This window comes from Chelmon rostratus, chromosome 4 (assembly GCF_017976325.1).
Source record: "Chelmon rostratus isolate fCheRos1 chromosome 4, fCheRos1.pri, whole genome shotgun sequence".
Taxonomy (NCBI): Eukaryota; Metazoa; Chordata; class Actinopteri; order Chaetodontiformes; family Chaetodontidae; genus Chelmon; species Chelmon rostratus.
The window spans coordinates 24,659,924-24,686,957 of NC_055661.1; the positions used below are offsets into that span (position 1 = coordinate 24,659,924).

General features: G+C 43.1%; 3 protein-coding genes across 6 annotated transcripts; all 3 read right to left on the reverse strand.

Annotated features, from left to right (window-relative positions):
• Positions 1-143: 143 nt before the first annotated feature.
• On the reverse strand, positions 144-13,496 carry rabggta (Rab geranylgeranyltransferase subunit alpha). 2 transcript variants are annotated; one of them, XM_041935097.1, is made up of 17 exons: positions 13,225-13,496; positions 7,966-8,012; positions 7,701-7,811; positions 6,760-6,884; positions 6,453-6,640; positions 6,063-6,320; positions 5,828-5,911; positions 5,621-5,703; positions 3,921-4,016; positions 2,815-2,920; positions 2,674-2,725; positions 2,507-2,595; positions 2,263-2,351; positions 2,057-2,173; positions 1,860-1,973; positions 1,621-1,708; positions 144-861 (listed from the first exon to the last, which is right to left on the reverse strand). In XM_041935097.1, the coding sequence occupies exons 2-17, from the start codon at positions 7,966-7,968 to the stop codon at positions 713-715; spliced, it is 1,752 nt and encodes a 583-aa protein (XP_041791031.1). In that variant the 5' UTR covers positions 7,969-8,012; positions 13,225-13,496; the 3' UTR covers positions 144-712. The 2 variants fall into 2 exon arrangements, with proteins under 2 accessions (XP_041791031.1, XP_041791030.1); XM_041935096.1 differs by lacking the exon at positions 13,225-13,496 and adding an exon at positions 8,352-8,442.
• Positions 13,497-13,645: 149 nt separating this feature from the next.
• On the reverse strand, positions 13,646-19,651 carry LOC121605248 (GTPase IMAP family member 8-like). 2 transcript variants are annotated; one of them, XM_041935095.1, is made up of 6 exons: positions 19,443-19,651; positions 17,367-18,059; positions 16,194-16,889; positions 14,501-15,280; positions 14,228-14,401; positions 13,646-14,146 (listed from the first exon to the last, which is right to left on the reverse strand). In XM_041935095.1, the coding sequence occupies exons 1-6, from the start codon at positions 19,456-19,458 to the stop codon at positions 13,932-13,934; spliced, it is 2,574 nt and encodes an 857-aa protein (XP_041791029.1). In that variant the 5' UTR covers positions 19,459-19,651; the 3' UTR covers positions 13,646-13,931. The 2 variants fall into 2 exon arrangements, with proteins under 2 accessions (XP_041791029.1, XP_041791028.1); XM_041935094.1 differs by having other exon boundaries at positions 16,194-16,892; positions 19,443-19,650.
• An 841-nt stretch (positions 19,652-20,492) lies between these two features.
• LOC121605336 (Fc receptor-like protein 6) lies at positions 20,493-26,997 on the reverse strand. Of its 2 annotated transcripts, XM_041935210.1 has the most exons (8): positions 26,723-26,997; positions 25,652-25,690; positions 25,237-25,539; positions 23,179-23,481; positions 22,740-23,012; positions 22,608-22,646; positions 22,049-22,133; positions 20,493-21,921 (listed from the first exon to the last, which is right to left on the reverse strand). In XM_041935210.1, the coding sequence occupies exons 1-8, from the start codon at positions 26,751-26,753 to the stop codon at positions 21,759-21,761; spliced, it is 1,236 nt and encodes a 411-aa protein (XP_041791144.1). In that variant the 5' UTR covers positions 26,754-26,997; the 3' UTR covers positions 20,493-21,758. The 2 variants fall into 2 exon arrangements, with proteins under 2 accessions (XP_041791144.1, XP_041791145.1); XM_041935211.1 differs by lacking the exon at positions 25,652-25,690.
• Between the last annotated feature and the right edge of the window lie 37 nt (positions 26,998-27,034).

Genomic DNA, 27,034 nt, shown 5'->3' on the forward strand with positions numbered 1-27,034 from the left:
CAACTATGTAAGTAGAAGCTGAATCAGATGACACACTGCTGGCACACCTGTGAAACGCCTTGTGAATGTGCTGGGGATGAAGGAAGGTCTGTACATGTGATGCTCGTTTTTCTCTGACAGTGACAAACACCAGAGGCTTATTGGAAGGCAGTGACACAATGTGTGCTGTTTTATTACTGGGTCTGTGACTTACTGTGCAACAGTATATTGTCATATATTAAATGCTTTACACAACCTTTTTAAAAAATGTGAATGAGAATTATGCGACGCTCTGAACATGAGTTACAAGCTTCTCTTTAAATTCAACCGTTTGAAAGCTTGTAGAAGCATGCATTTGATGTTATGTTATAATAAGGACATCCGTGCGCACACACGCGCACACACACACACACACACGCGCACACGCACACGCACACGCACACACAATTAAAGAAATGCAACATTGGTTTTTATGCACTCACTCACATGCACGCACACGCACGTACGCACGTCTAGACATTGAGCTGAAGGTGTTGGAGAGGTTTCTGACATACGCTCTGAAGCATCAGCCTTTCAGACCCTCAGGGGGACGATGTGATTGACGTTCTCCCAAACAAGTGGAACAGAGTCACAAGACGCTTGAAAAAACACCCACTTGCTCTTTCACAGACAAACACGCCAGAGAATGTGAAGGACAATCGAACGACGGGACGACGGTGGCAGTGATTCCCGATCAGAGCAGGAGGTCTGTGACTGAGGGCAGCAGCCCGGCCAACTCCGACTCGATGTTGGCCGTCTGAGTGACAGGGTTGCCACGGAGATCAAGGCGCTTCAGCTTGGGGCAGGAGGCCAGCGGCTGAAGGTCTGCCAATGTGGAGATTTCTGTGCGTTTGGGTTAATGGAAAAGCCTTCCTGTGTGCTGTGGTGAGCAACATAAGCAGCAATGAAGAGGAGGAAAAGGACGCACATATTCCCGACACTGGTGCAAAGGTCAGACCCTCATGTCGAATATGACACTGGGATATTAATTAATTTTTCTAAATATAAATCTTGGAAGCCTAAAGCTACACCGCACAGGACTGCACCGAAACTGCAATTCACGTGCAAAGAAAACAAAACGTGAATGCAGCGCCAGAGTCACGACCTGCAAAGCACATTAATTCCTCTGAAGCGCATCAGCAGAAGCGAAGCATGAAGGGGGAAAGAGTCTGCGGCGATGATGCGCCGTTAAGTGTCTCTTCCCTTCTTAATGATGCCGCTGTGCTCTGTGAAATTGCAGTGCTGATTTTATTTACTCAAAGTTTCAGGTGAAAACAAATTATTCATGCATTGAGCAGAAGAGTCTCGTTACCGCCGCAGTTTTCTAAACTCTGTAAACACCGTCCTTGTGCGCGGTGCCTCTTTTACACCACAGCCTTCGCACGCCGTCAGCTGCTCGCACTCTTTAGCGGGGCTGTTTTGCTGAGCCTTGCGTTCTCAGAGTTGATTCACACATTTCTTGAGTCACGAGCACACTGTGAGAGAAGTGCGCAGATATGCAATGATCTCCATGACAATGATGCCACAGGACTAACACAGATCGAGAACAGGACGCTCTCCAGCAAACAAACTAATCAATGTGAACGACGGATTTAAGGATACTGTTGTTTTTCAAGAGGACTTCCTCCAGTTTGGGAAGGTGGTACACTCCTTCCAGGTTTTCTATGGAGTTGTTATCAGCCTCCAAGACCTGAAAGCGTGAAGAAACCATTTAACCATGTGGAAAAAGATGCAATCAATACCTTTTCCTGGTGTAATCTGCCAGTTGTGGGACACAAAAGATGGAAGGAAACACCGTCCATGTAGGACAGATGATTGGATTTGAATCGCAGCTTTATTACCTCCAGGCACTGCAACATGGCGAACTGAGGAGGCAGCCGCTGCAGCTGATTAGAGGACAGATTGATATGGGTAACCAATAACAGCTGGTCCAGGTGGCATAAGGTGGTCAGGTTCTGTTAGAAAAAACAGGAAAAATGACTTTTCACACATTCCTTAGATGGCAGAAAATAATTTCATGATTGAATTCTGAACCAACCTTGTCAGAAATACTGAAGACGCGCACTTCGGCATACTCCATTTTCAGGATGGTGTTTTCAATCATAAACTTGCTGCACAGGTCACTGTAGTATGCAGAGCGCATGGAGTCCACTTCCTTTATGAAGAGGGAAGTGAGAGCCCTCAGTCAGTGATCTGTCACTCTTTTCTGGTCAGTGCCACACACTGTACACGGTTCGTACCCACCTTCAGCGTTTGGAAATGAGCAAGTGTCTCCTTCTCATATCCCAGAGGGTCTAGCGCCCTCATCAGGAGGATAATGGTCAGTAAGCACCCTGCCAAGGCGAGCAGAGTGTTTCAGTGGCGGCATGAAAACGTCATGATCAGCAGCAGCAGCACACATCACTATTATGTATTAATGTGAAGCTGGCGGTTTGGTTGAGTAAAGAACGAGGAGCCACGTGGATGTAATGCATTTAAAAGCGCTTACACTTATTGAGCGGCTCCAGTTCTTGCAGCTGGTTGCATGAGTGCAGCTCCGACTGCAACACTGAGGTCTTCTCCACTGAGAGTTCACTCCTACAGAGAAAGAGCACAGTCGGTTTTCACACGTTAAAGAAACTCCACAATGTGCCGCCACTGTTCCGAAGACAATACCTGAACAATTCCTGATCCGTAGCGGAGTCCCGACACCAACTCTCGGTTCGACCTTTGGAAGTTAAAAGTTCACAGTGTGAGGACGTTCGAGGGAATATGCGTTAGTAAAGATCACATGTAAGGCTGCACGACTTGCGTCACCTGTGTACAGAGCACAGTCTCTGTGAGTGTGTTTCTCAGTCCAGTGCACAGTCAGGTTGTGTTCATTTGTGATGTCGCTTATCGTTCCAGGAGGAAGAGCGCAGATCTGAGCCGGTGTTAAGGTTTAAAAAAATAAAAAGGACACAATGGCCACAAGTGAAAAAGAAGAGTTTGATTCTGACATAAATTAGCCGCCTTTGAATAAAACCCACCCAGACCCACGTGTGAGTGTGCATAGTAAATCTGTGGCTCATTTCCATGCCAATACAGCAGACTGAAGTGACGCTTTAATGAATTCACTTGGATTTGCTCAGACCAGAAAGACATTCGATCAACGAGTGTTGCTCCTGATTTTACATGACTTTGTTTTTGAGGGAACAGAATTAGGATTCAGTGCCGTTTAATGGAGACAGCAGGCTGATGTAACATTCATGTGGTTCATTCATGTGACGGGAACAGTAGCTGCAGTCGCCAAGAGACGCTTCACGCAATCCACTGCACTGCTACTGTACTCGATCTGAGGTAGTGTGTGTGTGTGTGTGTGTGTGTGTGTGTGCTGAGCATGATAGAGCTGTGGTGGTATTAATAAGTACTCATAGTGGTACTCGGAAGCAGCAAGTACCCAAATGAAAGGAAAAAAAATGTTGTGCCAAGAAATGATCTTTAATTAAACTACATTCCTGGAATAAAACCATCATCATCATTTTTCAAATCATTTTTTTTGCTAGTTCCCATAAACAGGAAGCTCAGCCTGACAAGTTGTATGCAGAGAGCAGGGAATTCAACAGCTGATTCCTCCTGACATGCATGTACGTCAGCTATCTCTGACTAAACTCCCTCTGTGTGTGTCACTGTGCCCTGACAAGTTAGACAAGCTTTACAAAAAAAGCCATAAAGTCCTACTACATGTCTGTGGTAGAGGGAACAAAGAAGTTCCATTCCAGACCACAAAGTGTTGTGAGGAAACTCTTTCTCTTCATGTACATACCACAGCGTCTTATCGACATGTGATATATGACGAACAACGAGAACAGTGGATCTTGTTCAATCAGCAGCACAGCCAATGATAATGTCTGTGGCACTGACCAGCCAATGGAAAAGGATACCCAGACAGGGCTGTGTTTGAAACGCGGGTGGACACTCCTCCACTCCACCCTCTGGGGCTGACCGTCGAGCACCAGCAGCAGGCCGACAGACTGCGCCTAACAGACGGGAGGCAGGAAGAGAGGTTGGCGAGTAAACGCTGCCGTTAGTTACACATATGTCACAATACTGAGTTCACTTTTAAAAAAACTCCTCACACGGTCAGCGAGGATTCATCTTTCATGACACAAAGCTTCAGCAATGAGAGTCTGTGTCGATTCTCTGATTGGTTGAGATCTCAGAGTAACTGTTGAGCTCTCCTCATCCTCAACCAGGTGCTTCTGATTGATGTGGTGAACACCCCCCCCCCCATAGAGCCGGCAGCAATAATACTTTCAACCATGCTTGTTCATGCTGTGTGCAACCATAAGACATCATTACGCAATCTAGTTGGAATATTGCCATTATCACAACTGGGGCTGTCAAAATTGGGCAAAAATGGCATTTTAATATTCCCTCTAAAAAGAAAAAACAAAAAAACACACCATCTGATTATGGACCCTATTTTCCCACGTGTTTTGTGTCCAGGTGACTAATGGAGACAACCACTTTTTATGTTTTTTCAGTGAGTGAGAGCGCAGCAGCTGGCTGCAACAAAACGAGCTGCAATTTAACCCCTCCAGCACACTGCCAACGTACGTCAGATGAAAGTGTTTGTTTTGGCAGATGCCATTAAGTTCCATTTAAATCTATTAAAAAATGAATATACTAATTCTGCAGTGTACTTTATTGTAAATGTAGTGTTAAGTAGTACTTAAGTGTATTTCTAAAAAGTGTACTACATTACAATTGCTTTTAATAGTAATAAAGTATTATTATTATTTCCAAGTCCTTTGTAATACACTATTGGCAGCTTAATTAAAGTGCACTTTAATTTCACTTCATTTTAAGTATATTTAAGTATATTTCCAACACATTGGTGACATAATACTAGTGTGTTTTGAATGCTCCTGAATCACTGGTGGACTTCAATACACATAAAGTTTGTAAAAAGTCATTTTAACATACTATTTATACTTCAGGTACACTCAAGTATTACTCAAGGACTATTCAAGGACACTTAGGTATACCTGAAGGTGACAAAAATAGCACAAGGTGTACTTAGAACAGTACACTCTTCAAAAAAAGTATAATTTAAGTGCAATATTTCTTAACCTGGGTATTTTCTTTTTAAATATCAAAATCGATAAAAAGAAAGTTGTTCTCACGGAACAGACAAGGGCGTATTTTACGAAACTACAGTGACTGTGTGTGTGGCCTGTGAATGCTGCCAAAACACTGGTGACCTACACTCCATACTGCACCTGAACGCATCCTGTGTACACACAGATGGAGCACTGAAGCTGTGCTAGCTTCAATGCTGCTAACACTACACCTCCCTGTGCACACTGTGATTCATTTTTTTTTTTGGTCATTATGAGGGACAAAGTGTTCCTTGTTGGGAGACATTCATTGTCGCCGTTCTGGTACAAGAGTTGATCCTGTGATGTGTAGAAAGTGTTTTGGCTGCATTTTGTACTGTTGTGCTGAGCTGCGTGTTGATAAAAAGGACCGTGGGCAGAGTTTTAAAAAAGTGAACTCTAGAAGTCTAGAAAAGTGTGTGCAACCACAACATTGCAAGATTGAGAAAGCTTCATCCATGAAAATAAGTGAGGATGCTCACATTAACAGGCCTAGAGAAGGCGACGGCTACTCTCTCCTCATCCCGACTGACATATACACAGCTTATCATCTCCTCACGTTCGGCTGTTCAAAAGACAGAACATTTTGACGTATGAGAAATGAGTCAGGAGAGCAAATATTTGCATGTACAGAAAAACTGGTATGTGCCTTCAAACAAATTTGTACATATAGACACAGGTGGACATACCTCTGCCTAGCAACCAGCGATAGTAGAACCAAGCACTCTGGTCGTTGGGGTCAGTGAAGAAAGCATTCTGTACAAGCTCATATTCTGGGAAGGAAAAAGATGCTAAATATGCTGAGCTGCAAAGCACAACTATTTATAGTCTTTATAAAGCTCTAGAGTGCCCCCTGTCGTCACTATTAGGTACTGCTGACTACACAACCTGGCCATTCATTTGCCAAGTTTTTGTCAATTTTACCTTTGAGGAGTTGCTCCTCACAGACGCGATGAGAGTGGGTTTGTGGAGAAGGTGGAGGGGAGGACTGGGGAGGCTCGCGGCACGGTGATGGGGGCTCAGGAGACTCTGGGTGGAGCTGCGGCAACAAGGTGCTGCGATAGTGCCAGCTGGAGTAGTTGGAGAAGTTGGAGCCAATCAGACGATCAGTGAACCCCAACTCCTGATCCACAGGCACACCAGAGATCTTCACAACCATCCGACGGTAATCCCAGCAATGGACTGGTTGAGATGGGAGAATATGGCGTGAGACATGCACAGAAATAGCGTAGTGACGTACTAGGTTGAGATAAAATGACAAGAAGCCTTATCCAAATCTCTGCGATTCTCATATCTCCTTTTTCCAACACTCACAGTTGCGTTCATCCAGGCTGAGGCAGCGATCACATAGGCTCAGTTCTCTGGCCCAGTCTGGTCGAGGCAAGCGGGCTGAGACCCAACCGCGGTGGTGCCAGCTCCCGTAGGACTTTGGGTTCACCTTCAGGCAAGACTCTAGAAATGACAGCTCGGCCTCGTAAACCTTTTGCACTTCATCCTCGTCCCTGGAGCAGATATCAAGAAACAAAAACATAACTCTCCTATCGTAACTCAGATGATTTATCATTGAAAAAGTGTCATATTGAGAATCTGCAGTTGACGAGAGAACTGGTATTGATCTAACTTCACAGTCTCCAGGTGCATTAGGATCTCTCTTCTGTAGTTCCACAGGGTTGCAAAGTCAGGGTTGGATGATAGTAGCTGCTGGGTCAGCTGGAGAGCCTCATCATCCCAAATGCCCTCCTTCCTCTGTCATATAGGACAAAGGTGTGAGGCAAATACACAGAGGGACAAACAGGCAGGCAGGCACGGGAACAGGACTTAGTGAAATGAGCAGGGAACAAAGCAAAACAAAAATATGATAAACAGGCATGGCTTTGTCACTGAAGCTGTTCAATATGCACTAAACATGATGCTTTTTAATACTGCATATTAACTATGGAGCTTACAGATACAAAGGATAAGGCTGATGTTACTCCACCTTTCTTCCTAATGAGGACACAAATATGTAAAAAAAAAAAAAAAGGTATAAAGTTTAAATTTAAATAAAGGTTCAGTGATTTCCCTTAACAGCTGGACATTACAACTTTAAACAAACGCTACTCAAACAGGATAGGAATTTTCCATTTTGTGAGGACCATCTTCAGTTGTGGATCAATGCACATGAAGTGCTCTACTGAGTATTTACAGCAGCAGGACGGTGTTTTTGTAATTCACTAAAAATTTTGTTTTTGTTTTCATTACACAGGACTGCTATTTATTGTTTCATGTGTTGAGTCATTTCACTTATCTGATCTTTATGTGTGGCTCATATTGTATTTCTTATTAATGCTGTGATTTTAAATTGTCGTTTCCAGTATTATCCAGTATTGTCGTGGACGCCAGGACGTCCGGCAAACACAGCTAAGGTGGAATAAAGAATAAACTGATAACACATAGAATCAATTCATTGTTAGTTTTTGTCTTTTTCATTGATTTTGTTTTTTTTCTTCAAATAAGAGTAATGCCGAGTATCACCCGCTCTATCATGTAAAATCTATGGTGGAATCTGTCTTTCTACAGAACCTTAGAAAAGCAGGCATCTCGTGCAGCCACGTATATCTTCAGTTTCTTCTCCCGCTCCTTTCTTTTCTCCTCCTCCTGCTGGGCTGTAGATTTAATTTTCACTCGGCCATGCTGTCAAACGAAAAAAAAAAAAGATCAGTTCACTCTGCTGCTGAAAGGTTACTATAAATAATTGATCACTCCACATGCAATATGAACAACTGTATGAAAGCAGTGAATGTGCCTCCATTTCAAAAAGGAAATGAGCAAATGATAAATCTCTTACCATCCTTTCTGTTGGTGATGGAGACCTCCCCAAAAAATCTGTTTATGCTGTAAAAGGAGGAGTGATATTCAGGGTTAGGCCTGAATAACGTTTACACGACACAGACGCAAACAAAAGTTATGACAAGTCATTATCATAAACTGAGCCGCTAGCTAATCATCGCTGTGTTACATTCAGCCCCCAGTAAGGTTAAAACAGTCAACACAAACAGCTCGAAGTGTGAAGTTAGCTTGCTAATTAGCTCCGTTGTCACTACCAACGCTGGGCTGGGCTCATCCACAGCTCATTCAAGCCCAGGACAGAATAACAGAAACCCGCGATAGAAAATACGTTTCCATCACAGGAAAGCACTGGACCCCGCGTCGCTTAGCCCGTAAAACACCCACCTGTCTCTTGACTTGTCTTGCTTAGTGTTTTTTCAGAGTGCAGTTTGATTTGTCATGTCACCATCAGCAATTCTAACGACTACAATTTGTCACTTCCGTCTCAGGAAAATTGCGTCATCGACAGATTTTTCATATGCGCGGTGTTTTGCAGCCCTCTAATGGAGAGAAGTGCGAACAGCAGCTCAGATAAACTAAACTGACCGGCAAGGGATGCCATGGCCAAATGAATTCCTTTTCCTTTGCAGAAAACATAATAAAAAGGGGGGAAAAATGTGAGAAATAATAAATGTGAATCCATAAAACAACAACTATGTTCAAAGCATGTGATATGACTGAGAACATTGCTTACCCAAATATAATGTTACTAATAATAAGAGCCGGTGCCTCTGTCTTTCCGATTTTGGCCAGACGCTAAACAAAAAAAAAAAAAAAAAAAAAAAAAAAAAAAAGAAAGAAAAAAAATCTACCACTACTATTAATAATAATAATAGCAAAAACATTAGCAACAATTATAATAATAATACGAGACGAGACGTGCGATCGACGTGCTAAAAAACAATAAACATCGTTCAAAACGGAGCACAGCCAACCTTAAAGCGAGGTTTGAGCAGGAGAGGGTAAGACATGCTATTTATATTGTTATTCGATATCAAATATGAAGCCTAACATACGGTTCATTTGAATTTTATTCCTCACCTTTTACCCGACATGATCCGCCGTCACGTGTGCTTCGGGCAAACGGTGTCGGTGACACCTGAGAGAGACAGGTGTGCTGGCGACGGCAGTTTCTACTTCCCGTCATATTCCGCCTTTATTAGTTTTGATCCTAAATCCTCAGTTAAAATTTCCAGTTCATAATTAGAAATTTCACTTTCACGTTTTTTTAGCTACGTTTTTTTATGACTCATTGCCACAAGATCAAAGCACTACAGAGCAAGGATATGAATACTGAATAATGCCCAAATTTCTTGTAAATACATCAGACAGTAACGTTTGCACTCAGTATTATATATAGAAACTTAACTGTTAGAAATGGCCAAGACATCAAGTTATCGATCTATGAGAGAGCAAGTAGTTTTTATGATAAACGACATTCTTTCCATTGAATCAGGCCAGTACCAGATAAAAAAGTTCCTGGGGCAGGGTGTTTATGGAAAAGTGGCAGAGTGCATAAACCTCGGCACTAACGAGAAGGTGGCCGTGAAGATTGTGCGGAAATCCTTCTGCTTGGTTGGTAAAAGAGAGACAAGGATGTTTGAAGAACTTGAAAAAAGCCTCGACCAAAACTTGATCAGAATAACTGAGCATTTTAAATATCAGGGACATCATGTTTGTCTGGTGTTTGAGATGCTGGACATCAGTCTTTGTGAACTGGTGAGGAAGCGGTTGGTTCGTCCACTGTGTTTGTCTGAGATTAGAGTCATCTCGCAGCAGATGCTGGTGGCTCTTAATGCCCTCAAGAGCATACGTGTGGTACATTCAGACATCAAGCCAGACAATATAATGCCGGTTAATCAGAAGCTGCAGCCCTTCAAGCTAAAATTGATTGATTTCGGTTTGGCCGTTCCGGTTCCCAAAATAAGGCCTGGCTGCACCATACAAGCCATCGGTTACCGCGCCCCAGAGGTAATTCTGGGCCTCCCATTGAATGAGGCTGTAGATATGTGGAGCCTCGGCTGCATTTTGGCTTACATGTACCTGGGCAGGCACCTGTATCCATTTCGGAGTGAATATGAGGTCTTGAAATTCATCGTGCAGACGCAGGGTCAGCCTGACGATCAACTGCTGAACGCTGGGATTCATACCTGGAACTACTTCAGCAAGGACGAGCATTCCCCTGGTGCTCCATGGAGGCTGATTAGAAGAGCAGAAGCACAAGAAATGAGCTTTTTGACTTGATGTTTTGATGATGTGATGATGACCAGCGCAGGGGCGAAGAATGGTACTGAGTATGAGGACAAACTGGCCTTTTTAAGCCTCCTCAAACACATGCTGCGTGTGGATCCTAGTGCACGAATCACCCCAAGCGAAGCTTTAGGACACAGTTTTATCACAATGAAACACTTAGCTCCTGACACAACCCGCAACAATTATGTGAAAGCATGCTTTCAGAAGCTGCAGCCCGTTTGACTATTAAGAACAGCCAACTGGATCAGCCGTCAGTGATATTCAACCAATTTGTGGCGTCCAGCGAAGTGATAGGTTGTAATCAAGAATCTGCTACTGGTCTGGATCACCCACCTCCGGGTGAACAAGAGATCACTGCCAGAGTCGACTCAGGTGAGACCGCTGCTGTTGGCCCAAATCACAGGGCCACAGCCACAGCTGACAGAAACCCTGCTGGCAATGATGATGCACCACCAGCCACCGCCGGCCTACATGAAGCCACCGCTGCTGGAACCGATAAGAAACCACCTGGCACAAATAAGGCACCTTCTGTTAATTGTCAGTCAGTTGGCAACAACAACGCCGATGAAGGAAGTCAAGTTAGAACCAGGAACAGGTGGTCCAAGGGACTCCGCAACTTCCCCAAGATGAAGCTTGCAACTTGCTGCACAGCAGATGTTAGTGAGTGAACAGAAATCACTACATCATCTTTACACCATCTCTGCGTATTTCATTTTGACCGCCTTTCATACAGGGATTAGGCAAAATAACAAAAAAAAAAAAAAATGAATCTGAAAATAATCCTAAAAATCAAGTAAAATACAAAGCAAAGCACAAAAGTTAAATTAAATTATATACATTTTAGTATATTGGTACATTTCATTGGTATATTTTATTGTATACTGTTTATATACATTTTAGTATATTTCATCTGCTGTCGGATCATTTCACTGGTATATTTTATTGTTTATTGTTTAGTATATTTTATTGTCTTAGTATATTTTCATTTCTGGTATATTTTTAATTGCATTTACGAATATTTTTATTGCATGTTGGTTTATTTTATTCTAGTATCTTAATCTTATTTTAGAATCTTTCTTTCCTATTATCTTGTTTCTAACATGGGGTTTGCAATGCAAATTTAATTGACATGTCATGCTCAATGACAATAAAGAAATGTTGAATCTTGAATCTTGAAAAGGTTCAGGCCTGCATCAGGAAGTCATACATTTTTTAGGTTTCTTTGCAGGAAGCCAGAGCAGAGGATCTGAAAATGGACTAATGTGCTCTCTCTCCTCTCGGTTCTGCCGAGCTGCAGAGTTTTGAATGAGCTGAGGTCTTCAGGAAATTATTTCTTATCCATTTATTTACTGACAAAAGACAGTGAGTCATGGAGTCTATAGCTGTAGCATCGTTTGGTATCTCACAGGTGGACAGGTGGGGGCAGTGTTGAGTAGCTGATCAGCAGAGGAGAATAATATGAATAATATTCTAGAGTTCCCAACATTCCAACTACTCGACAGATTCTGTTAGATTAGATTAGATTTAGATTAGATAAATCTTTATTAATGTGACAATGAAGAAATGTACTCTTACAAAAGCCCTATCGAACACATTGGGGGTTCAAACAGGAAATAGATAGATAGATAGATAGATAGATAGATAGATAGATAGATAGATAGATAGATAGATAGATAGATAGATAGCCTGTGGGAGAAGGTGCTCCGCTGTCTGTCCACTGTGTGATGGAGAGGGTGCTGATCATTGTCCATGATGGATTATTCAGCGTCCTCCTCTCCACCACAGTCTCAAAAGACTCAAGTAAAAACAATAAGAACAATAAAGGTGCATATAAGAACAATAAGAACAACTATAATTATACTATTATTATAATTACATCATTATAATTATTATTAATCTCATTAACACTGCTTGAGCAATAATCATGTTATTTTATATTGTTATTATATCGGAAATATGAAGCCTTACTTATGATTCATTTGATTATCATTATTCAGCTTTTATCCGACATGATCACACCTGAGTAAGACAGGTGTGTTGTATTATATTCCACCTTTATGACTTGATCCCAAATCCTCAGCTAAAATTTTCAGTTTTCATTCAATTCTGACAAAAGTTCACACAACCTTTTTCTTTTCTTTTTCTTTTCTTTTTTTTTTTAAGTGTAGGACTTTAGCTCTATAGTTTTGATTTATAAGTTTTGATTTTAACAGAGGTGCTTCTGATTAGCTTTTGTTCCAACTGTTTTTTATTCAGTTCATCGTTCAGTTTAGGGAAGATTTCAGACAGCTAATTTTTACCTCCCTTTTCTCCCTTTCACATCCCTGTTGTTTTCTTCACCATGATTAGTCCTCATGTGAAAGTGCTCAGCTTCAGAAAGACAAGCCGTCTACAGCCATGCTAGCGGGTCCGTGAGGCTATAGCCCTCTACTGCACAGCTGTGTCGTAAGCTAAATGCTAATGTCAGCAACATAACATGTTTACACTGTTAATGCTAACATGCTGATGTTTAGCAGGTATAATGTTTAACACGTTCGCTATTTTAGTCCGGCATGTTAGCATTGGTTTAGCATGGGAGCATTAATTTAGCATGCTAGCAGTAAACACGGAGTAAAGCTGAGGCTGCTGGGAAGGTCATTCGTTTTCTGGCGTGCTGTCATCAAAACAACCACCATGTCCTGCATCGTTGAGGTATGTTCCTGTTCAGGATGGGTTGGTGTTTACACTACGAAAGATATGTGGGCATGTGGGCATTCCAGACCACTGGTTTGAGTGATCCGATCACAATGCATCTTGATGATCATTGACAGCTGTATTTAGTGCTGTCCACTGACAGTCCTAACCAGATTAGTATTAACAGCTGCACTTTAGTATCTCTGTAATTTTTGTCTACCCAGACAGTGGGGATGGCTCTGACAATGCCGGACTTTACTTGTGACACTGATGCTCAGAGACTGAACCATACCTCTGAAGGACTTTCTTCTGGCCTTGACTTGACTTTGCCTCAGCCTTGCTCCTTCTTCCACTCGTCATCTTTTCTCTTCAATGATCAGAAATTATCAGTAATTTTTTACCTTCTTTTTCTCCCTTTCACATCCCTCTTGTTTTCTTCACCATGATAAGTCCTCAAGAGAAAGTGAAATCGTACATGTGGGGACACGTTTGGTTCAGCACAATAACACACCTGCCCAACACGGAACAAGAAAACTCCACTTGTGAGTCATCTCAGCCGGGAAATTCTGCAGTGAGACAGTTTCCAGATGGCTTTCCCTTCATCATGAGTTACTTTCTTGGTCAAAACTGCATAGCAGCAAAATAGCATACAAGTCAGATTAACACATGTTTATCACATCAAATTACACATTTGGTACATTATAAGGACAATATATTATGTGATTAGTTTATTGTGAAGACAGGGATACATAACTCACGTAAGAAAAATGGGAAATCTAGGATAGTTTATTAATGAAAGGAATGTTGTATTGTAAGGTGTGCCTAAAATTGTCTGCCGAACCAAGAACACATTTGACGACAGCGCCCAAAATTACCACAGAGCTGCATCATGATTGACACTGAAAGCTCATTTTGACTGATTTTTTATTTAGAATCGAAAATCGTCACGGCCCTTTGTTATTGATCTCATTTTCTAGCACATCAGCCTATTGAGGCAATTCATTCAGGAACGTCAACCTTTGTGCGCGAGTCCAAGTCATCGTACAGTAGCACAGATCCGTATCCCGACGTCCGAGAGGACTTGAGGTTCTGCGGGTTTTCTTCGTCCGTGCTGATTGGGAGTGTGAGCAGCCAACGTAGAACATTATCAAAGTGGCTGGATGGTCCTATGTCCGGCAAAGAGCCAGTGGTCGATGGTGCTGGAGTCCCACGCACTGTAAACAAAACAAAGCATAACTTGACTGCGACCTCATGCTCGGTGCCATTGAAAACGCTGGAATCACATTTCTACTTACAGTCCGGCATCAAGAAGTCCTTGCTGCTCTGAAGATGAGCCGAGGATCTCATTATGTCCTTATTCAGCTTGTCAATTTCCAGGCTGATTTTTGCATCTATGTTCAACTCCTCCTCCTTTCCATCTTTCTTCTTCTGACCAATACCCCTGCCTTTGATCTTGGTCATGTCACAAACTGACAATCGATCAACAAAACAAAAAATTAAGATTGAAACAATAGAATATTTATATTATGATCGGAGAAAAGAAAGAAAAAAGAATACATAATACTCACTCAGTGACTTGGGTTTAGTGTTTGCCGCACTTTCCCTAATATCAGCTTGCAGCTCCAGGAGTTTGTCCCTGAAGCCCATCATCAGCTCCAGCTCCCTCCTCCTGTACTCCTCCTGGACTCGCTGCTTGAGCACATGTTTGAGCTGCCTCCTCCTGAACTTCTCTTCAATTCTCAGGTGGATGTCGTTCATGTCAGGGCAGAAGAGCCGGCCGTTGTTCCCCGCCACCATTTCCTCTATCTTCTCAAGCAGCTCCGTAACCTGACTCATGTCGGTTTTCCTCATGTTGTTCATGACGTGGTATTTGTTCTCGCACTTGTCTACCAACCAGCGTAGGGCACCGTGCTCCCTCTCAATGTGTTCCTCTACGGATTTGTCTGCGAGATTGTCTCCGTATGTGAACAGAACCAGCGTGTGTTTCCAGATGCTGGCATCGAAGAGGTTCACATGCTCCTCCAGGGCGGCCTGTTGAGCTTCTCTGAACGTCAGGTCCAAGGGGACGACCAGCAGGACAGCATGAACCCCCAGGGGGCTCACAGACAGACCTTGAACAATTTCTTTGTCAGTCTCTTCTGTGCAACGGGAGGTCTCCATCCTCCAGCCCGGGGTGTCGATCACTGTGATCAACCTGCCGGCAACTTCGCCCTCCTCCACCTGACAGTGCGTATTCCGACAGGTGGGGAACACTTCTTTACGCAGGAGGTTATTTCCTGTTGCGCTCTTTCCGAATGTCTTCTGACCGAGCAGCACGATCCTCATCCTCTGTAACTTATTTCTGGAATCTGAGAAGACAGCAATTCATCACTGCAGGGTGAAAAACCACATCAGATCCTGCACACACATTAATGAGCAATGAGGTGATTTCAAAGATAAAGAACACAGTAAACAAAGTCATCAGAGGTGATAATACTGAACCTCGTGCATTGGTACACAATTGAACCTTGAGCAAGGAACTAGTTTAACTAGTTAATATATTATAGAAGCGCAAATACAGATTTTATTTACATTCAACGGCCTTTGCTGGAAAAAATGTGAGCCATAGATGGTAACAAATACACTGTTGAGAATTAGCCAGTGTCTGGCATATACAGACTTTTTGAGGCAGATAAATCAGCTTCAGAAAGACTAGCCGTCTACAGCCATGCTAGCGGGTCCGTGAGGCTATAGCCCTCTACTGCACAGCTGTGTCGTAAGCTAAATGCTAATGTCAGCAACGTAACATGTTTACACTGTTAATGCTAACATGCTGATGTTTAGCAGGTAAAATGTTTAACACGTTCGCTATTTTAGTCCGGCATGTTAGCATTGGTTTAGCATGGGAGCACTAATTTAGTGTGCTAGCAGTAATCATGGAGTACAGCTGAGGCTGCTGGGAAGGTCATTCGTTTTCTGGCGTGCTGTCATCAAAACAACCACCATGTCCTGCATCGTTGAGGTACGTTCCTGTTCAGGATGGGTTGGTGTTTACACTACGAAAGATATGTGGGCATTTGGGCATTCCAGACCACTTCAGGAAGTGGTTTGAGTGATCGGATCACAACGCATCTTGATGTTCATTTACAGCTGTATTTAGTGCTGTCCACTGACAGTCCTAACCAGATTAGTATTAACAGCTGCAGCTCAGACAGTGGGGATGGCTCTGACAATGCCGGACTGATTTACTTGTGACACTGATGCTCAGAGACTGAACCATACCACTGAAGGGCTTTCTCCTGGCCTTGACTTGACTTTGCCTCAGCCTTGCTCCTTCTTCCACTCGTCGTCTTTTCTCTTCAATGATCAGAAACATCTTCTCATCTGGGACGAAATGCTCCCAACCGTTTCCAGCCACAGTCCAAGTGATCTTCTCCAGCAGCTCCGTGATTTGAGCACCATCATCTGCATTCTTGTTATCAATGACGTGATATCTGTTCCCACATTTTTCAACTAGGGTCTGCATGGCCTCTCCCTCCCCTTCGATGTACTGCTCGATGCTGTTTGCTCCCAGCCAGTCTCCCCTGGTGAAAACTACGATCGTGTGCCTCCACACTCCTTCTCCGAGAAGCTCCATGTGTGTTTTCACTGCATTTAAGTGTTTGGCATTGAAGGATGCGTCTGCGTCTATCACCAGCAGGAACACATGAGGCCCAGGGGGGCACAGAAAGGTGCTGCGCAGCACTTCCTCTTTGATCGCTTCAGGTGTGTCAAAAACAGGGAAGCCTTTCCACCAACCTGGTGTGTCAACAAGAGTTATTTCAGTTTTACCCACAAAACCCTTCCGGGCCACCGACTGTGCCGTTCTTTTTCCATCTTCTGGCCCTTTGATGCCAAAGATGGTGTTCCCTACTGAGGTTTTCCCAACGCTTCGGCTTCCCAAGAGAATCATCTGGAGTTTTGGGATGGTTTTCATCTCTTCTGTTAGACACAACAAAGCCTGATTAGTCAAGGAGTTTACAGAAATTTATACAAGTTATTGAACTTACCAAACTACTTGACAAACGGTTGTAGAGCAACTAAAAAATATTAGATTAAACTGGTTAATAAAAAGACGCATTAATAAAATCAATACATCACCAAAACATATTAAAATATACAGATAAAATTTGGCAAAAATGAAAAAATATCTAAATACAGAATTTGATCTTGTAAATCAATGCAATAGTAGTACTTAAACAGGCTATTTTCTCTTCACATTTTGTTTTCACAGTTGTTCACACCAAGCATGAAGCAAGGCGCGTTTGTATGCAAAGTCGATGCAAAGTCCTGTCTTTGCAGGAATAGACGGCGAGCAATACGAATACATTACAAGCTATTCATTTAAAGCTGTAATCTATGATACAATAGTGTATTATAGATGTAGTGTTTGAGCGCAGCTGCTGCCACATTCACCTGGAATGAGTGTTTCCATTTGCCGTCTTTGTTCCTCCACCCTCCTCCGTCTCTCTTCTGCCCTTTCAGCCACCCGCTGTTGCTTCTCTTCAATGATGGCAAACGTCTGTTCATCTACCTGGTAGTAGCCGCCATTGTTGTGCCACACCAGCTCGTCTATCTTCTCCAGCAGCTGTGTCACCTGAGAGGAGTTGCTCCTCTTCTTGTTGTTGAACACGTGGTACCTATTCCTGCATCTTTCTATGACCCACTTGAGCTCGTCGCCCTCGCTCTCAATGTGCTGCTCTATCGTCTTCTCCCCGAGGAAATCCCCACAGGTGAACAGCACCATGGTGTATCTCCAAACCCGCTCCCCCAGGAGCTTCATGTGCTCCGTCACGGTCCTCCTCTGCTCCACAGAGAAAGCACAGTCTATGGGAATGATGAGGAGGAAAACATTTGGTCCGGGTGGACACTTGGATGCGTTGAGTTTAAATGTTTGCTTCTCCCGCTCTGGGATCTCAGCGAGGGAGAGGGAGCCGCTCCACCCTGGAGCATCGACCACGATGAGCTTCCGGCCCTCCACCTCCCCATGTCTCATTTCAGTCACGACTGTTCTGGTTCGGCCAGACTCAAACCTTTCCTTTCTCAGGATGGTGTTGCCAGAGGAGCTCTTTCCAGCCCATCTCTGACCAATGAGGATGAGTCTGACCTCTGACAGGGTGACAGAAAACAATAGAAAACATGATCACAGTCACTTTTTGAGCCAGATTTGAAGAAATAGTGAATGACAGTTTTACCAAAATGCCATGTTTTCAGTAACTTTGTGAAGCAGCATCATTGGCTTGACGATAATGCATTTTGTTATCAAACTGGCAGAGAAACTTTCATGAAAGGAAGTCAGCAGATTTCCTCCAGCTGAAGAAGAGAACATAGGTTATCGATGTTATCACACTGGCTGTCTGCTGCCTCAGACGACTGACAGAGGAGCAGAGCTGTGGTGAACTTGTGCTTGTGTTGTTCCTCTGGGGTTTTACGGCAGAGTTATTTTTGACTTTCTTAATCCCTTTTTGAGAGACGGGGTGTGAAGAATAACACTAAGGTGAGACAACACCAAATCAGCGGGGTATTTTTAGAATGACCCTGAACCGAAACAAATCATTCTGAGGCAACTTCAAAAGAGGCTACAAGGGAAGAAGATCAACAAAATCAGCCGAGGATGACTCATCTGCTCCCGCTGTCACTTGTGCTGTGCGCTCTCTGATAAAGAATATGCAAGCGAAACGGAAAATACAGTGAGTGACTGGAGAAAATTGAAACACTGCATGATGCAGTGCAGTGCAACACAATAACCAGATAACCAGATGCTTCATGTCCTAAAATGTTCTTTTTTGTGTCTTTATATTTGTGTGTGTGTGTGTGTGTGTGTGTGTGTGTGTGTGTGTGTGTAAAATAGACAATCCCTCTACACCAACTACAGCATCAGAACTTACTATAGAGCTGAATTGCTTGGTCAACAACAATTATAAATACTAAACTGGATTACGTGGATACATTGGATTGCATAGCAATCTAGAGGTGAATCTATCTATCTTTTGTCGTGAGGTGTCATGTATTTAGGCAAAACTGTTAGGGTGGAGTTCTTTCCTTAAGGAAGTCTGTGTGAAGGTGACGGTGTTTAGCTATCCACTGATGGTAATCAACTGTGATCTGTGTCTTGTGGCAAAACATTCAGGTCTAACTGGTTTTGTTGTTGCTGCTTCTTGCTTTTATTGATTATTATAACTGACTTGCATTAACACTGCATGTGACGAACGACTACGGTGAAGTACAGTAAATTCTTTCTTGCATGTCGCTGGCTGTCGTTGGAGGAAACTGATTTAACCTCAGAACAGTTCTGCATGTTGCACCAGGCAATAGAGCAACACATAATCTGAACAATATAAAGAGAGGTGCTTTTAAAATTGTTTTCAGTTATACTACATATCAAGTCCTTGGTAGTTATAAGGTGCATGAGCATGAAGTCACTGCATCTCCAAACAGGTTAAACTACACAGCCGGCCTTTTATCTTCAACATAACTGCTTGATTAACTCACCGAGATCGTTTTCCATTTTAACAGGTCTTTTTTTTTCTTGGCCAAGCTACTACCAACTAAACCCCCCGGAGGATTCTGCAGAGGTCAGCGGATGGAGTCTCTCCTCGGGTAAAAATATGAGAGGAAAACAGGTTTTCAGGCATTTTGCACAGCTAGTCCGCACAGCGTCGACTGAATCCAGTGAAACAACAAAGCCCTCTGCAGCTACCCAGTCCGATAATAGGCAGTCTCACAATACCTACGGTCTAACCGGTTTTCCTCACGTTGCACAACAACTTGTTCAAACGTGTCTGTCTGTAACTCAGTGCAGGAAACCAACACCTCCATTACAGTAAATAACAAAAGCCTGCAGGATATGTATGACACACCTTTGTTGCCTTGGGAAATCTATTTTGGGCTATGGGTGACTACGAGTCACCTCCATAAATCCTAAGTTCAACCTCAACTCTACATTTCTTTAGTGAATCCATTTATGATCAGATCAAACTCTGACTTGGTCTCTTCAGTGATATTTTTGCAGATGGCAGCAGATTTTCCTTCAGCTTGTCTCGTTATGCTGAAGGACTGTTCTATACATTTTAATCTCTGTCCTAACCAGAGCTCTCTCACCTCTGTATGCCAAGCATATCTTTGGGAACTGAGAGCAAAAAGTCGACTTAAACCAGATTTTCCTACATGATTTTGGCAGCCTGACTGTGTCTGCATGCATAATTCAGATGGCACTGGATGAGCTTGTGTTAGCTCTTTGTTGCCTTGTACTTGCCTCTGCACACTGACTTGTGCTTCTCATTATAAGAGTCTCTCCAGCGAAGCTCTCATAGATAAATAAACGTGCTCACTGACACAGACAAGATTTAAAACGTTATCAGAAATGAGTACATTTGTTTTCATCTCAGATTTGCTGCCTACTATGATGAAAAGAAAGTGAAAACAAACTCTAATGAGGTCCTTTTTCGTCCCTCGAGGCACTAAAAACTAGAAAGGCTGCAAATAAAATGCTTGGTACCACTGTGGAATGAATCCAATCGAAACCAATGATGAACTATTGTGATATGCATATGTATTTATTTTACAGTAATGTAATACATCATGCTCTCATAATTAGCCTGACAGATACATAATGGTATGTATAAGAAATGGCTTCTAAATTTGCATCCAGTAGACTGTGAATTACGGTACACACCTGTCTTTCAGTCTGCCATTATGTGCATGCAGAGTGTGTACAGGGTTCATGTCTGATGTCAAGGCTCTGACCTTGCCAGTCCTAAAGCGATAAGATCCACACGGCAGAGATTGGGGAGTGACCGTGAATGGATTATAAGACAATGAACCCCAGGGTACAGACTTGTAAAACCCACCACCCCTTCTACTTGAGACAGGACATCCAGACTGAAGGAGACACGACCACTAATGCCTTGTTCTTCCTTATAGTTCTTTCACATGTCTTTGTAGTTGTTCTCCATATCTAAAACATGTACGAAACAATTCAATCAAGTACAATCATAAATACCAGAGAGCAAGACAAAGCAAAGAAAAATATCAAGAGCAGTCACGAGGAACATAAAAGAAGCTCAAAAACAAGACAAGTAATGATTTCACACTGTTGCCAAGAGAGAGGGACATCTATATTTAATGGGATATGGTCAATTTAAATCCTTTGATGAACTCTGAAAATGGACTTAAAAACATTTTGTGAAATTTCCCAGTGGCTGCTGGGTACAATCAAACATGAACGAGATAAATACTGAATACATTTGCTGAACAGTGGGACAGGTGAGTCGCAGCTACTTGAAGTGATTGTCATCGTCATGACTTTTTCAGAATTTAAAGCATCTTGTTAAGGTAGGATGTGTTAGTAGTATCAAAACAATTTACAACAGCTAATACGTGGATAAACTAAACAATAATACAAACTTTCCTCAATATTTCAAATGTTCATTAACTTTTCAGAAATGTGGATTTTCAGGTAAAAACTTCATCTAAAAAGATCATTTGTCAAAGAGACACACGATTTGATGGTTATCTGTAAATGTTCTGAATCTTCAGGGTATTTCTGGTTTTCATTGGAAAACATTATGAAGATTGTCTTTTTGATATTATTGCAGACTTTGTTCAGCTGAAACCATTTAAAGATTATTCAAAGAAAGAACCATTTAAACAAACCACAGGCTCATTGGGCCAACAGTAGAAACTCTTTTTGACTCTCAGTTACTACAAACTGTTCTTACTTCCTGTTTCAAGCAGCACTGAACTGCGTTATCTCATAGGTTTCACTGCAGGTAGTATTTTCTATATACTTCAGGTGAGACTGATACTTTAAGTGCCAGGATATAACTGCTTATCCAACAGGTTGGACATCTCCATCCAGGACAGGTCCCACTGCACTTCTGTCACGTCCTGCTTAGTTGCAGGAAGCTCCACTGCTGGTAGATCCTCTTTGGAAACCGGCCAGCAGTTCCGGATGCAAAGCGTCTGGTACCTTTACATAAATACGAAAATCAACGCTCAACAGTCTGTTTGACTTGTGAACCCTGTCTAATGACACATGTACTGTACAAACAGAAGCAAAGTGGGCTGAAGGTTTCCTAACAAATGCTGTGACTTACCTGTAAAGACGAACTAGACAAACAGTTAGAGGAATGAGGAACAGAAGCACAGCTCCACAACAAACAATGATCCATTTCCAGGAATCTGATGTGGAGAACAAATAATATTAGTTTGAATGAGCCGAACGATCAGACAGTAAAAAAGCTGTACGACACTACATCGTAGGTCTCATAAACAGCTACGATCACACCAAGACACCTTTGAAAGTGGATTCATCGGATTAATGGATGCTGAGGTCATATTACTGTAATAAACAGCTGAAACAAAAGTTACAAACCGTAATTTGAAAAAGAAACTGAAAACTTTGTAATCATCCCTTCAGATTTCACCACTGCTGAACAAATAGCCTTTTTAGACAGTTGAAGAGATATAACAGCTTCAGCTTATAAAACTTCAGGCACATCACAAATATAAGGCAATTAAAGATTAATAAGCAACAATTAAAGCCTTGTTAAATAATGACTTATTAGAAAGCGGAGCTCTTTGCTTTACCCAGTGTTATTCTTATCATCGACTTTTCCTTCTAATGGGTGTATTAGCAATACGAAATAATTTTACCACTTCTGGAGGCTGCCGTCCCATCTGACGTGACGTTACCTAAAAGACACAACAGTTGACATCTTTCACCGATCCACTTTCACTGATCTCACACGAAGCAGAGTGATGAACATCATCAGCCACATGTCTGACCTCGGCCCGGTCTCACTGAGAGCCAGCTCCCCGGGCTCTCCATCTTTCTGTCCTGGGACGCACACCTGTAGAGGCCTTCGTCGTCCCGTGTCACATTCTCAATAGTCATCTTTATTACTCTGTCTGACAAGGAAGACGTCGAAGTGACGATTTCTGCTCCGTTTTTAAAGAAGGATGTGTTACTGTGGTTGTCGGTCCAGTACTGGCAATACAAGACCACTGCATCACCCTCAAATACGGGGAAGGCTGGAGTCTTCAGGATGATGGTACCATCTGTGGACGGAAGATAGAAGACAAACTGCTTGATGAAGCCTGAGTGTGTGATTGCTGATATACTGTGGAGCAACATGCTGTCTGTCTGGACCATGTTTTACTTTATCTTCTGGTTTCTCCCCCAGTTTCTCCAGCGTCTTTAACGTCACTCTCACACAAGACTCACAGCTTACTGTGATGTTGACTGCGTTGCTGCGGCCCTCGGCGCCCTCACACCAGTACAGCCCACTGTTTCCGCTGACAGCAGTGAACACACACGAATCAGGCCTGTCTGCGCTAACAGCGCCGCCTAGTGGTGAGCACCGGTCGGTGTGGAGCACTCTTTTCCTCACTCTTCGGCCCGGAGAGAACAGCCTGAGCATCCAGCCTGAGGAGTTAGTCTGAGACGCGGGGCACCGCACAGCGAAACGCTCCCCCCTGAAGAGCTGTCTGGTGCTGGGAGTCAGAGTCAGCGAGGGAGGGGGCAGCTCTGGTGGAGAGACAAAGGGTGTAGAAGAAGAAAAAGTGACAAGTCAATCAGAGATAAAGCTCTTTCATACTGTCAGAAAAATCGTTCCATCTTGTTTACTATGAATGCACTTGTGGTTCTGTATGTCTGGCTGCAGAAAATTGCATATATATAACTACAGCATACTATCACAATGACAGCCTGGGGCTCCCAGCAACAGCCACAAGAAAATTAGGGCTGCAGCTTTTGTCAATTATGCATCAAAGCTGTGCAACACACTGCCACAGAGATGAGGGACGACAGCTATGTATTTTTTAAAGAAAGCTAAAAACTTACCTCTTTACTTCAGTCTTTAACTAGCTGTGATTTCCCTGATACAAGCCTGAAACCTGTTATACCTCACACTGCTGCTCTTCTTTTAAAATGTTGATTTTAACTTACACTCACTGAGCAGCAGATTGCTGAAGCACACATTGTACAGTGCATGCTGAGGTCCTGTACTACACTGGTTGACCTTTTACAAAGAATGCAAAGTAATTCTCTTTTCACCTGAAACTCAACTTTATTTTATTATACTGCACATATTTTTATATTAATTATAGTTATTCGTCTGTTTTATGGCTCTGGGTATGGCATCTGTCGGCTGGTGCAGCACTTTGGTCCAGACTGAAATATTTCTACAACTGTTGGATGTTGAAATATTGTACAGACATTTGTGGTCCCCACAGGATGAATCCCTCCCTGAAAATTTGATTCAGATATTAACGTTCCCCTCAAGGTGAATTGGAATAACTTTGGTCACTTTTCCATCTACTGCAATCGTCATGCATAAATAGCTAAAAAACTAATGTCATTCCCATCAGCCTCACATGTACTTCGTGTTTAGTGTGAGTTAGCGAGTGTCAGCCAGCCGCGGAGTGGAGGGGTGGCCTTTTAGACGCCGGCCCAATGTTTTCTCAAAATCTCTGAATCTTTTAGGTTTTTTGAAATAACTTCAACTTTGTGTAACATCCCCTCGGGCCCTCTGACTGGACAGGCAAATCAATTGAGCCCAGTTCTATTACTGAGGAAATGTCACCATCCACAGGTCCTAACATTGTTATAAGGGCTTGTTGTCTCGCGTGTGTCGTGTCACAGTCAGTGTGTGAGGTTGCTAGCCAGCTACCTAACCGGTTTATGGAGATAAGGTCAACCTCAGCCCCCAGCTACAGAGAGTGGATCAGCATCAGCCAGTAAACCGCGGCTGATGTTTCAGGTTTGTGAATCCACAGCTAACCCGCCTGTGGGCCGGAGGAGCATTTCTTGTTGTTTATTTTACTTGCCGTCTATTGACACAAACGCGTCACATCATTGGCTGCGTGGTTTATGGTTAAAGGCGGTTACTGCATTGGCCTGAAACACATTTTTGTGAATGCTAATAAGCAAAGTGTTATTTCCATCTTAGGATTCAATACTTAGCCGGGATATATCCTGATAATAATGACCACCAGAATTAAAGCATTCAGGCTAAGAAACTGGGATATTGAATAAATTCCAACTAAATATTTAATCATCCAGTTCTTAAACAAATCACCTCAAAGCCTTAAAGAAAGCTTAAAATTGATAATGAGTGTTGCCCACACCAAAGAATAGATTAACAGTATTGCTTCAGTGAATGTTGTAGGTTTTGAGGTCTCATGCAGCTGCACATGTCTGCAGCTGCATCTCCCCTGCGTGTCGTTGCATACAGGAGTAACCCGATGCCTCGCTGCAGAGTTTGTGGCTCCCGCTGCTCACCTGACACACTGAGCTTGGCCGGTTGGCTGTGGAACACCACAGAGGTGGCGTTGCTCCCCCGCCGCTCGGCTTGGCACCAGTAGCTGCCCGCGTCCTCCCTCGTTACCGCAGTGATGGAGTAGCTGTCGCCGGAGAACAGGTGCCTGGGGTCTGGGGTCGGAGCAAGGTGTGGTTTGTGCCTGAACCACCGGTAGCTCCACGCAACACTGGAGTTTGACTCCACTGAGCACTGCAGCAACACACAATCACCAAGGTAGATGTTTGACCCCGGAGGCCACACGGACACACTGGCTCTCAGAGACTCTGCAGGAAGACAGAGACGCCATTATGGTCTGTTGTTTGTGCCTACTGTAGGTGTGTGTGTATGAGACAGGTGCACTCTCTTTCTGTATGGGTTTATTGTCTTTGCCAGTACCTTCAGATGCAGCAACTTGGAAAACAACTGCGGCTACACCTGAAATGCAGAGAAATTACTTCGCACAAACACCTCACAACACGTGCACACATATCTCCTTATGTTCTCACATACCACCACAGCTTGTTTCTGCCACATCGGTGGCATTTTGGCTACATTATGTTTAGCCTACGGTCTGCTCTGCCAATCAGGAGTAAAATGTATTAACACGAACACCACAGGCAGCTCAGATGGTTTGTTCCCACATGGCGGAGCTCCACACAGTCAGTTATGGTTCACTGCCGATTGTGGATTATATAACAAAGACAATCTTAAGTAGAATTTCAAAAAAGTTCATCTCCGCAGGCAGATTTAATGCATCTAACGCCAACAAAACTTCTGTCTGTGAGACATAAAAACAACCTGTGATTCTGCTGAGACGTTGCTAAGAAGACGCAAACCATCCGAGCTGCATTCTTTATATAACAGACACAGACGCAGTCACAGTGCTGCCACACAGTGTGACAGAGAGGAGTGCTTCCTGTTCCTTAATGAGACTGTTCAGACGGTTATCATCCCCATGGGAACAGAAGGAATGCACACACATTCGCTGTATCTTCCTGTTGGACACCACACACGCATTTGCATTAGTGTAACATAGTACTACGACCATAGTGACACATTTTTGCACAGAGCTCTTGGTTGTCAAGGATGGAATAGCCGACACAACCATTTGGCAGCTTTGTCCAAATCATTTCCATTAGCCTTATTCAGATTCTGGCTGGTGCACATCATTTTAATTTAGCACTGTCTGAAACTCCCAGCTGCAGGCTAACAGCCCAGTATAATTTATAACCCTGCATACCATACTGATATACTGATATCTGCATCAAATAAGAGAGTACTGGTCTATTCAGCACTGCTCTGACAGCTGAACACAGACAGTACTTCAACTCTGTTTCGCCCACCAGTAGTGGACTTTCTTTAATGAAAGCGCAGATTCCCGGTAGAGGCCAGTCTTAACCGGTCATTCACTGGTTAAAAAAGAGGCAGGTGTGTGCCAGTCAGCCAGGTTTTATCTGTGATACTCACCCAGCAGTGAGGAGATAAGGATGGTGTTCATTCCGTCGAATGCCCAAAATTAGACTTGCAGCTCCTCTGTGATCCTTCATGAAAGAAAAGCAGAGAGAATAATTACGATTTTAAGATTTCCACCACTTTAAAAATGACGTAAAGTCCAGAAATCCACTGTTGTTCTCCACTCTTTTTTTTTTTAATTTCAGAAGCTATGACACAGAGAATAATAGTATCTCTTAGGAGGAGTTTCAGCTGTCTATCACAGCAAACCACGGGCAGAGATGGTCATCTTGGTGGAGACATTTCCTTCCTCTGTCAACTAGTGAA

Excerpts from the sequence above, each read along its gene's own strand:
- rabggta (XM_041935097.1), bottom strand. Across the intron at positions 6,641-6,759 it reads ATGCACCTGGAGACTGTGAA|GGACGAGGATGAAGTGCAAA; the intron begins GTTAGATCAATA and ends TATCTGCTCCAG. Across the intron at positions 2,726-2,814 it reads AGACTGTGCTCTGTACACAG|GTCGAACCGAGAGTTGGTGT; the intron begins GTGACGCAAGTC and ends TAACTTCCAAAG.
- LOC121605248 (XM_041935094.1), bottom strand. Across the intron at positions 15,281-16,193 it reads CAGGAGAAAGCCCTTCAGTG|ATTCCAGAAATAAGTTACAG; the intron begins GTATGGTTCAGT and ends CTGTCTTCTCAG. Across the intron at positions 14,402-14,500 it reads CACTAAACCCAAGTCACTGA|TTTGTGACATGACCAAGATC; the intron begins GTGAGTATTATG and ends ATCGATTGTCAG.
- LOC121605336 (XM_041935210.1), bottom strand. The coding sequence starts at position 26,753 with ATGAACACCATCCTTATCTCCTCACTGCTGG. Across the intron at positions 23,482-25,236 it reads GGCCAAGCTCAGTGTGTCAG|AGCTGCCCCCTCCCTCGCTG; the intron begins GTGAGCAGCGGG and ends TCTCTCCACCAG. Across the intron at positions 23,013-23,178 it reads AGTCAACATCACAGTAAGCT|ATGGTACCATCATCCTGAAG; the intron begins GTGAGTCTTGTG and ends TTCCGTCCACAG.